The sequence below is a fragment of the Engraulis encrasicolus genome, chromosome 18 (genome assembly GCF_034702125.1).
Source record: "Engraulis encrasicolus isolate BLACKSEA-1 chromosome 18, IST_EnEncr_1.0, whole genome shotgun sequence".
NCBI lineage: Eukaryota > Metazoa > Chordata > Actinopteri > Clupeiformes > Engraulidae > Engraulis > Engraulis encrasicolus.
The window spans coordinates 34,588,540-34,600,555 of record NC_085874.1 but is presented as its reverse complement, the minus strand read 5'-3'; the positions used below and the strand labels follow the sequence as shown (position 1 = coordinate 34,600,555).

The following is a 12,016-nucleotide window of genomic DNA, read 5'->3' as shown; positions in this document are numbered from 1 at the left end:
GCATTTGAAACAGAAGCAGTGTTAACTTAACTTAAGACACAGGAAAGGCAAATGGCATGATACAGATGAGGAGATGCAAATTAATGAAAGTTATATGACAATTTAATTATCAACTGCAAGGTAACATTACATTTAACTCAAGGCTACTGTAGGTTACATAGGGTACAGTGAAATCAAAGACATTTTAGCCAACCTCAGAATGTTTAGGACAAAGAGAGAGAGGGAGAGAGAAAGAAACAGAGAGACACACACGTCTTGTGCATGGGAGAAAGAACTCAAAGAGGGGCTCATTATCATAGGCTTTTATACTGTAAGGAGAGGTGGCCAGGGTCCTTTGTCTTATAGGGTCAGTGACACCCGACCCCAGTGGTTTGAGCCACAACATGGCATGGGGGGAATGACCCCTTAAGTCAACTTTTACCAGATAACAGCAACCAGTGACAGCAACAATATCAGTTCTGGGTCATCCAATAATCTCCATATTTACAATCTCATCTCTCATCCCTTTGTTTCTTTCATTCTCTCTCTCTCTCTCTCTCCCCCTCTCTCTCTCCTCTCCAGAACCCGCACAAGTTCTTCCCGGAGGAGCGTTTCGGCGACGAGAGCCCCATCCTGGCGCTGCGTCAGATGAACCGTTGCCGCGTCAACAGCACGCCGGCGGCCGAGTCCCTGTACCCCGAGCTGGACTCCCTTGTGGCCGGCTTCCACCCTCCGCTGCCGCCGCCCCCTCCCCCGTACCACCACCACTCGAACGCCACCGCCGCCGGCCCTGGAGGAGGAGGAGGAGCAGGAGGAGGAGGAGGGGCCCACGCCGGCCAGATGAAGGCAGGATGGAGGCCCCGGGCCACCTCACAGCCCCCCTCGCGCTCCTTCTCCTACCCCTGCAACCACGCGCTGCTCCAGAGGGGTGGAGGAGGAGGAGGAGGTGCGAGTGGGCTGGGGCATCCCCCGCCTCCGCCGCCTGCCATGGGGGTAGGGGTACTACCCACGCAGGCGCCCAGCCCCGCGTACCAGCCCTCGTCGGCCGGGCACGGCAAGGCCCTCATGCCTCCGGACTGCACCAACTTTGGCGTGCCTGGGCGGGGCATTCATCCGGACAAGCAAGGGGTGAGTAGATGTGGGCTCATTTTGTGTGCCATTTTCCATCTCCCTTGGAGTTTAACGTTTGAGTTATCGTGTGTCTGAATTGCATGTGAAAGCGAGTGAAGTGAAGTGAAAGTCCAACAATTGTCATTGTGACACAGCACTCCACAGCACACAAGTGAACACTGCACACAACAGAATTGCATTCATGCCTCTCCATTCCACTTTGTTGCATTGTTGACACATAGGAAGTTTTATCTTGGTTACTATACATGTTTTTTTTGTTTATAAACACAGTGTTGTGAGGAGGGGCAAGACACTGACAGCCAACCACATGAGCTAATTTTTTGACTGACTGCGGTTTCCAACAATCCAAGGTTGAGTTGTGCACAGCCAGGGTCGCACAGCCAGGGGAAAACAAAAAAATGAGAGCCCATGTATATGGAAAGTCAATTCAGTCGATCTGTTGGATCCTGCTAGTAGCAGCATCTTTCTGATCTGGCACTTAGCGCTGATCTGGCCATAGCACTTAAGCCCTTAGCTTAGCACAAGTCATCGAACCAGATTAGGCCGGCAGCACGCTATCGGCAGCATGGATTCATGAATGGTGAAGCTCCCATCTGTTCAGCCGTGAGGGGAGTTGCTTGTTTTGAGGGGATTAGGACGGCGTTTACCAGAGGATTTCCAGGGGAAGTGGGCCATATGTGTACAGTATGTGAAAACGCACTACCACAACAAAGGGGCCACTTGTCCCGGGCCCAGGTAGAGTGGGGGCCCATCATTTTGTCCTTTCAAACATTGCATGTGTTGAGTGAGGGGGCCCTTCACATGGCTTTGTCCCGGGCCCAGTTAAAGCTGTTGGCGGCCCTGCGCACCACAGACAAGAGATGTATTTCTATGTGTAAAGCAAACAAGTTGTGGATTTTATTTCTTTGATATCTTTTGTTTCCCATTTTCTTTTGATCCATTTTTTCTTTTGTTATATTTATATTCAGCTTGTGTAGTGCAAACGAGCAATGGTCTGGTGTTTGACAAAAAAGGCTGCCGCATGTCGGTGTGGTTGCTGTGGTAAATCTTGTCCGCTATGTGCCTTTTCCTCTGGTAACCGATGACACGCATGTCTTGACCTGTCCGGCGTTTGAAAAGAGCAGCTCTTCCAAGGAAGAGAGGAGGGAGGACTGCTTGTCCCTGGAGAAAAGAACAGCACACGTCAGGCTTTTTGAAGCAGACGTCTGTGTGTGTCTGTGTGTGTCTGTGTCTGACTCACTGCCTGGCTGCCTGAACTTGTTGATTCTCATATTTGTTCATTTTATTTATTTATGTGTTTGCTGTGTTTTTACCCAAGAAACTCTTGCCGATACAGAACAGAACCAGATTGTAGCCTATGGCATATTCACATCTGTAATGCGAAGACTAAAGTACTAACATACATGCACGTACACACGGTACGCACAAGATCAGAAGGAAGGTTCCGGTACGCACAAAATCAGAAGGAAGGTGCCGTATAAACATAGGAGATAGACGTGGACATTGGACGTGGAAATAGACAAGTTGTCAGATTACAGGCAATTATTTTATGCCTCACGCATACAAGTACAAATCAAAATGAATACTTTACTTTTATGCACATACACACAGATATTAAAACAGATCAATCATGTTTCGCAGCGACTTAAGTCCAACCTAGGTGTAAAAAGTGTCCAGATAAGGTGCCTTGGTTGATTGAAATGACAAAAAAAGTCAAAAATAGTAAAAAAAATATATATATATATTGTTCAGAAGGTGTTCTCCTCTGATTCAGTTGCGATGTTAATATTGCCTATGTATTAGTGTGACGAAGTGTTGTTGTAATGGTTATTTTTTTTGTCTTGTTAATTAATGTGTCTTGTTAATGTGTCTTGTTAATGTGTCTTGTTCATGGCTCTTGTTTCTGTCTTGTAGAACATGGAGCCGGTGATGAACGAGTTCATGCCGGACATTGCCATGGGCGTGTCGGCCATGACGCTGAAGGAGTGCCGCATGTCGGAAGTCAACATGGAGGTGGACGGTCACCACGAGCTGCACCCGCTGAGCCGCGACCCGCACGCCGCCTCCTCCATGGCCCCCCACGGCGGCTACTCCAGCCGCCACCCCCACTCCTCCTCTTCCGCCTCTGCCTCCTCCTGCACCGCCTCCCGTAAGCGGCACGCGGCCGAGGCCAAGCCCGACGCCCAACAGCAGCAGCAGCCGCCGCCGCCCGACTTGTACGAGCTGTCGTCGGGCCGCCTGGCCGCCAACGCCCCTTACTCCACAGCCGGACCGCCGGATCTCTACAGCCACGGACGCCCACAGATCCCCGGAGCTCCGTCTTCGGGTGGTGGGGGCGGAGGAGGGGGGCACTCGCCGGCGTACGCGCCCGACCAGCAGGGCCCGTGCCGGGGCTCGGACTCCTCCTCGTCTGGTGGCCTACGCCTGGACATGCTGGAGCAGCCGCCCCAGAGGCTGGACCTGGCTCTGGCCACCACGCACACGGTGGGGGGGGCAACTGCCACGGGCCAAGTGGCGGCGGCACACCACCAACACCGGGCTGTTTCGGGTCGCCCGAAAACCGAGACGGACCTCACCTGCGGCCTGGGTAGCCCCCCGCCGCCGCCCCCGCCACAGCCCCCCTTCCCCCCCGAGCCCTACGAGGAGTGGGCCGCTTCATCCCGCAGGCAGCTGGGCGTTGGCGTGGGCGTGGGCGAGGGCACGGGCAGTGGTGGTGGAGCCGAGGAGTCCTCCACGGGTATGGGAGGAGCACGGGAACAGCGCAGGTCGCCCAATAAACCAGAGTACCCGTACAGGAAGTCTGCACTCTGACACCCCCTGCAGGACAGTTGGATATGACACGAGGGGGCGGGTTGGGTTTCTGACTGTGTGTATTTTTTGGGGTGTGACTGTAACTGACTGATGGGATGGATATAAGTGGCTGCCTGGACTCTGGGCCTGGCTAGGCTGCATCGAGACTTAACGGTAGCCTCTTGGTGGAATGTTTTTTTTTGGTTTTCTAACTGCCAACTTGGAGCAGCGCGCAATTGTCTTCACGTCCCAAGGCACAAATTTAACACCAGTGAGATTTCTTTTTTTTTCCCGTTTTGTTTTGTTTTGACTCCATCTTCATCCATATGTGTGTGGGCGACATCTGTCTGAGAAGCACTCTGGTTTCGGTTGGATCCTACAAAAACACACTTTCTCGTTTTTTTTTTTTTACTCAAATTTTCCATTCATTCCCCCCCCTCTTTCAGAGTCTATGCCGAATCCTCTCTGCCCTCCCTCCCTCATCCTCTGTTTTCTCCATCCTATTATCTCTCGCTCTCTCTCTCTCAGTCACAATGCCAAGCCCCCCTTTTCTCCAGTAGCAGCAGCAGACAGCCTACTGCCAATCAGCAACTTAATGCTTTTTGAAAAGTTCCAGGGATTTATAATGATGGACCTCCATCCTCCCACTCTCTTCTCCTCTTTTCTCCCTCGCTTCTCTTCTACTCTATCCTCTCGTCTCCTCTCCACCTCTTTCCTCTCCTCTCCTCTCCTCTCCTCTCCTCTCCTCTCCTCTCCTCTCCTCTCCTCTCCTCTCATGTCCTCTCCTCTCCTCTCCTCTCCTCTCCTCTCCTCTCCTCTCCTCTCCTCTCCTCTCCTCTCCTCTTCTACTCTATCCTCTCCTCTCCTCTTCTCTTCTGCTCTCTCCTCATCCCGCTTGCTCCTCTCTCCCTATTTCACATTCTCATTTCCTGTCCACCCAACAAGCTTGTCTGTCTGGGATGATTACAGAGTTATATATTTTTGTGTGTATGTGTTGTGTGCTGCTGTGCGCATGTCTGTGTGTTTGTGTGCGATTGAGCTCCAGACTCGCCTTCTGCCCTTTAGAAATAAATTGAAAAATGCCCAAGCAATGAGCTGCAAACTCACCACACAACACCCCGCCACACACACACACACACACACACACACACACACACACACACACACACACACACACACACACACACACACACACACACACACACCCGTGTCCTCCTCCACCTCCACCTCCACCTCTCCTCCCACCCTCATTCTCCACTCCTCCTCAGAAGCAGGGCCAGATTATCCATGAGGGGCAGTGGCACAGTGCCCAGGGGGGCACCAACCATTTCCAGCCATTTAGGGGGCACCCACCACAAGACAGAAACTCAACACTTACTGGTCATAAAGGGGGCACCTGCGAGGTGTAGTGCCCGGGGTTACCGCAACGGCTGAATACGTTCCTGCTCAGAAGTGCCGTCTGTCGGTAATGGCTCTTGTAATCCTTGCCCTAGCAAGCAGCGGCGTGCATTAGCTCGGCCAATTTCAGATTAAGGGGCCGAGGGGAATGGGGCGGGAAGTGGGTGGAGGTGTACTAAACACACACACTTACACACACACACACACACACACTCACACACCCCTACTAAATTAGACAAACGAGCAAATTTAATCTCTCCTGTCCACCTTCCTTTACCTCCATCCGATATCCACGTCACCCATGCCCAGAATACCAATGAGTGGTGAACCAAGCTGTCAGATAATGGTTGGAGGGAAATGTGATAGAGAGAGAGAGAGAGAGAGAGAGAGAGAGAGAGAGAGAGGAGGAGGGGGGACTTTGGGAGTGTCTTTGGAGGACCCGATCTCCCCCTTCTGTCCTCAAAGCTGGGCCAGGTAAAGTCCCGCCCGCTGGTCATGGTGGTGTTGTTCCTCACCTGCATCAGGTGAGTCTGGACCTCCAGCCAGCTCACCGAGTCCAGACGTCAGGGTCTGCACACACTCCCTCTCACACACACACACGCTTACGCACGCACACGCACACGCACACACACACACACGCGCACACACACACACACGCTTACATACTCACAGTCACACAGACACACACACACACACACACACACACACACACACACACACACACACACACACGCCGGGCCGCATTTGCACACGCCCTCAGGCTCCAGCTGCAGGGCCACAGCCATTCACTGGGATGAGGGGAGCCCTTTAATCTCTTATAACACATAACATCATTATATACTGTCTATGGTTAACAACTTAACATCATTATATACTGTCTATGGTTAACAACTTAACATCATTATATACTGTCTATGGTTAACAACGTAAACTGACATCAATCCCAGCTGCTCATTCATATGTTCCGTGATGTTAATGACGGTTAGATGATGTGAGAACTTTTTCTCGCAATAATCAGTGTGTGGGCTTCAATGGTAATTTTCCCTTTAGAATTTTTTGGGGTTTTATTTCCCTTTACTGTTCAAGACTGATTTAGCTAGATGTTGTTTTTAATGGATCTCAACCAAACCACTGTCTTCACTGACTTGAGCTAGTCATCCCGTGGAAAAGAAGGAAAAAAAAACCCAAACCCGGACCTCAAGCAAATAAAGGGCAAGGGGTTTTGAAAAAAAAGGGCCACAACTTATGGCAGCCACTAAACCTAACCCCACAAACACCCCCACCCCCATTCACCCCCACACATACCCCCAAATGCTGTTTGTGAACAAGCGTCTGCCCCCATCCTCCCAATGCTGACTTGACTGGACATCATGAACTTCAACACCCAATAGACTGACACGTCAATTAAAAGTGTTCAATCTGAAGAAAGCCTCTTTTCTTTTTCTTTTTAATCTTTAAGAAAAAAAAAATCATTGGCCTTTTCGTAAGGAGTTGGAAGAGACTTTTCTAAGCCAGCGTAAACCATGCGTAATGCCCTTTCCTCCTTTTTAGGTTTTTGAAAAGAGATGGTGGTCAAACCTAACACAGTGGTCTTTTTCTTTTTGCTGTTTTTTCCGGTTTTGTTTTTTCCCCAAACACTCACTCTCTTGCCCTTACTTATGGTGGTGCTGATTTGTTTTTTTGTTGTTGTTTTTCTCTCTCTCTCTCTCTCTCCCTCTCTCCCTCTCTCTCTCTCTCTCTCTCTCTCTCTCTCTCTCTCTCTCTCTCTCTCTCTCCCTCTCTCCCTCTCTCTCTCTCTCTCTCTCTCTCTCTCTCTGGGAAAGGGCTGCATCACTGCACTCTTTTGCCATGCTGTTGCTCAATGATGTTACAGCAAAGTGGCCGAATACAACCCCCAAACCCACCCATTCACCAACACACACACACACACACACACACACACACACACACACACACACACACACACACACACACACACACACACACACACACACACACACACACACACACACACACACACACACACACACACACACCAAACTCCATTTCAGTCAACAAGCCTTCAGAGTATCCAATATGACTCAACCAATTTCAAGCTAAAGTGATGACTGTCCTTTAAATACTTGCCTCAATTATTTACTGTTCTATGTTTCAGGGGGCTGTTTGTTGTTTTGTTTTTGTCCTTGTGTTTGATAATGACTCATGTGCGCATGTGTATGTTTGCGTGTCTCGTCAGTAAGTATGTGTCTCTCTGCATAACTAAGGTGGAATAACGTGCTTTGTTTAGTGTACCATGTGGTTGTTTTGTTCTTTTTGTTGTCAAGTAAGTTAAGAGCCTTTGCATTTCAAGTGTGTGTTTCAAGAGGCCAGGGGTGTGTTTCTCAAAAGCATAGTTATTAGCCAGTTAGCAACTTGGGTAGTTCCCAATGGGAAATTGCATTGCAAACAACAAAGCAGCTAACATGGTTAGCAACTATGGTTTCCAGAAATGCACCCCAGGACAGGGAAAGGGAGAACTGGACAGGACAGGACAGGACAGGACAGGATAGGTGGCTTGCAGAGGCGGCAGCATGTGTACTGGAATGGGAACTGGAACGGGAACGAGGGCAGTGGCTGCTTTTCATGAAGTCTCTGGAGGCCGCCGAGACTGACACAGTTTTTGGGCATGGCGAGATACTGACGGGGAGAAAGAGTTTGTCTTGATAGGGCGTCCTGGAGTCGTGCAGCTTTTAAAAGGAGTTTGACTTCAATTTCAAGATGCGTTGACAGAGTTTTCAGACATTTCATGAACTTAACGTAAGCCATCACATGGTCTTCAGAAACGTTTACTGTGTATTGCGTCCGTTCCAGCTTTTTTTGTTTTTGTTTTGTTTTTTAATATTCATTTCGCACAAGCCAGCCCTCTCTGAATGTGGTCACAACAAGTTGCCCACATCAGTCTCTACTAAGCTTTGGTGCCCTGATGCAAATATACTTGTCTCTTACGTCACACACAGGCACTCTCTTGGTCTCTCTCTGTCACCCACACACTCCCACTTCCACACACTCACTCTCACTGTCACACACACACATTACTTACAGGCACACAGTCTTGCCCTCTCAACTGAAAGCTTTGTCACCTGAACTCTTAAGTCGGGAGTTGTGTCCACTGCTGCTGAAATGTCCCCTTGGGGGGTCATGCCATGCTGCCACTAACTCTGACCTCTCACCTCTCCCCTTTGACCTCTTTGTGTAATCGTCTGGCCGGGGGACGCCAAGTCGCAGGCAGCCCTCACTGTTGGCAGACGGACAAGACGCTAGTGCGTGTGGCTCGCAGCCAGCCAACCAGTCAGCCAGCCAACCAACCAGCTAGGCCCTTCCTCCACAGTCCATGCACGCACCCATATATCTACCCAGCCACTCTGCAGGGGTCATTGACCCCAGACCTGCAGGAGCAGCACAATAGATGCCCATATGCATCTCACCCTTTCTCTGTCTCTCTCTCGCTCTCTCCCTCATGCTTACAGAAACGCGTGCATGTCCACTACAAGTCCCACACCCCGTCTCCCCTCACTTCTCTATAACACATTTGCTGCACATACCACAGTCTTGACATGCCCGCTGTAAACCTAAAGTGCAGGGGGAAATCCTGGCTCGTGTTCGTAGTAAGGCCCTCGCTCGGAGGACTTTTACAGCCCACGGATGAATTTGAAGTGGCCCCTCAAATTAAAAAGGTTCCCCACCCCGGTCTTACCAAGTCCCACACCCCGTCTCCCCTCACTTCTCCTTAACACACATATGCAGCACATACCACCAGGGCTGCTGACGGCTTTTGCTGAGCCCGGGACAAAAAGTCATTTGAAAGGGCCCCCGATCCAATACATACAATGTTATGAGGACCCAATTATGGGCCCCATCTCTCCCTGGGCCCAGGACAACTGACCCCTTTGCCTGCATACCACAGTCTTGTCCACATGTCCACTGTAGTTCTTGCCCCCACCCTCCTTCTCTCTCTCTCTCTCGCTCTCTCATTCACACTTGCCCCCCACCCCCCCAGCCCCGTCTGTGTTTTTCCATCTTTCCCATGCTGTGTCATGCTTATTCCCATTCTCCCTCCCTCTCTCCCTCCCTCCCTCTCTCACTGTGCTTTCTCAGTCACTCGGAAGAGATGTCTCCACAGTTGTTTACTCCCCGCTATCTGCAGCGCTAATCAGATTAGCCATGGAAACGCACACAAGAACACAGCACGCTTTCCGTGCCAATTATCGGCCTCTCATGGATGACTTCCCCATGTTGTGGTGCGCGTGCGTGTGCGCGTGCGCGTGAGCGTGCGTGTGCGCGTGCGTGTGCGTGTGCGCGTGCGTGTGCGCGTGCACGCATGACGTGATTCAACAGCCCTTTGCTGAAACCAGGACACAGACGTGTACGGATGTGGCAGTGTTGTGTGCATAGGGGGGTGGGGGGGGACACCTCACCTCACACACAGCTTCAGCAAGGGAGCTCCTCCAGTGCGTATGCGTATATGTATGCAGCTGACAGCTTTGGCTGGGCCCAGGTCAAGGACAAAATCATCTGAAAGGGCCCCCTATCCAATACATACAATGTAATGAGGACCCAATTCTGGGGGCCCCTCTGTCCCTGGGCCCGAGACCACTGTCCCCTTTGTTGGCTTTCCTGAATGTATGCCATGAATGCCGACTCTTCATGCTGATGCTGAGTGGTGTTCTGGAGGTGGGCAAGGGGAGGGGGGTTTGTGGAGGAGTTGTTGGGCCAAGGGGGAATTACGGTAGTAGGCATCCATAGCCCTGAGCCGTGTGTGTGTGTGTGTGTGTGTGTGTGTGTGTGTGTGTGTGTGTGTGTGAGTGTGAGTGAGAGTGTGAGAGAGTTCTTATGTGTGTATGTGTAGCCTCGCGAGCCATCCTACGTACTTCCGCCAAAGGATTGGCTCCACTACTGTAGTCTGGCCGTGCTTCTCTGTGGAGTGCTTGGAGCAGTAGAATTTTGATTGCAACACCCCCCCCAGAAAACAGCCAATAATCGAATACGCCCCCCACGTGGGGACGAAAGGGGGAGAACGCTCGTGACAATGACGTACACATCTGCGCCAGAGCCATTGGTCTGCGCTATGTTGTTGTTGAGTAACTGCCAGCGATTGGGTGAGAGGTGTCCAATAATTTCAAACTAGAGTGCAAACTTCCTGCTTCCTACAATCGCTTCAGAGCAAACAAATGCCAGACCATGAATACGAAATGAAATGGTAGTATTATGGGATGGTCAGGACCCAGGCTAGTGTATGTGATGTGTGTGTCTGTCTGTGGGTGTCGTCACTCTCTCCTGACCTTTGCTGACACCTCCTTGTGAGTGCACCGTGGCTTTCTCCATGCGGCTTCCAGAACAAGAAGGGAAACGCTGAGAAACTGAGGAGGGTAAAAGAAAGGATACTTATGCCTCTTTTCCACTGTCGATTTTCTGGTAGGCCTACAGCTCGACACGGTGCGACTCGGCCACCATTATTTATTCTTTGATTGAGCTGTGTCGTGCAGAAAAGCAAAAAGTGGCGGACGAATCACGCTGTGTCGAGCTGTAGGCCTACCAGAAAACCGGCAGTGGAAAGGAGGCAAAAATTGCCTTTTTCTCAGGCTTTGCAGATACTACGTTTTGGCTTTGTAGGACCGTAGTAGCTCTACGGACATGAGATAGAAGATTAGATGGATATAACAGGGAGGGGTGGCCTTAATGGCCGATACCTTCAGAGGCAAAAGCATGCACTGCACTGCGGTGGGCCAAAGTCGTCACTCTGCCCCTGAACGAGGAGGGTGCCATTGGTTAGAGGACAACACAGTATCTGAGTGGAGGAGTTATTGAAAGGCACGGAAACCCCAAAAATAGCCTTGCCTTAGGCCACACTTGTCTCAGCACAGCAGAGAGCGAGCACAGGCACCAAGCCATGGCAACCAGGTCGGGTTGTGGGGGTGTGGGTGAAGGCGGGTGCTCCTAAGATGGATGGATGTTCAGGGACATTGAGGTCCCAAGGAGAACACAGTCGGAAGCACGGGCACGGGCACAGAGGAGGCCAGTCCCCAAGAACTGGCTCCGTGCCAAGCTGGCACTCAGTCTGCGGTGCCCCGTTTTGAACAGTGTGGCCACTATTAATTATGACGCACTTCTTGAAAAGTCCCAATGCCCTCATTTGGATGGCTGTGTTTTTTCGGGTGAAGTCCTGGGGAGGGAGATGGATTAGAATGGTCCTGCTGAGGAAACCTGAACATCAGTGCTTGGCTGTAACGACTGGCCTTTTGGTACTTGGTGGTATGGTGCTCACAGGGGCTGTTTAGATGATCGATGTACCCACTGCAGTCTGTTGTTGTTCTTATCCCAAACTGTGATGCCAGTTTCAAAGCCAGTTTTGCTGCTGGACCACAGGGAGCTGCCTCGCTTGCATTCACATCTTGGGGTTTTCTCTGAGATATGACTAAGTGTTTTTTTTTTTCTTTTTAAAAGGGCACCTCTTTCCTCTGGCATGGTTGGTTGGTATGTCGGCGTGATGGCAGTGGCAGAACAATTACACACAGGGCTCTAGGGCAAGACACTGATAGGGCCCCCATACGGCCTGCCAAGGTGACAGTAGGGCCCCCACATCCAATACAGGAGGGCCCTGGGCCCAGAGGCAAATGCCCTGCTCGCCCCCCTATAGCTCTGCCTCTGCGTGATGGCACTGCTGCTGACTGTCCCTTTATGC

The 12,016-nt window shown here is 51.0% G+C and overlaps 1 protein-coding gene across 4 annotated transcripts in view; it reads left to right on the top strand.

Moving 5' to 3' along the window:
• btbd7 (BTB (POZ) domain containing 7) overlaps nucleotides 1-5,914 on the top strand; it is a 95,272-nt gene extending 89,358 nt beyond the window's left edge. For all 4 annotated transcript variants that reach the window (XM_063223510.1, XM_063223507.1, XM_063223508.1 and 1 more), the window contains 2 exons: nucleotides 562-1,107; nucleotides 3,025-5,914. In XM_063223510.1, coding sequence (XP_063079580.1) covers nucleotides 562-1,107; nucleotides 3,025-3,921 — 1,443 coding nt within the window. In that variant the 3' untranslated portion in view covers nucleotides 3,922-5,914. The remainder of the gene's footprint in view (nucleotides 1-561; nucleotides 1,108-3,024) is intronic.
• Nucleotides 5,915-12,016: the final 6,102 nt, after the last annotated feature.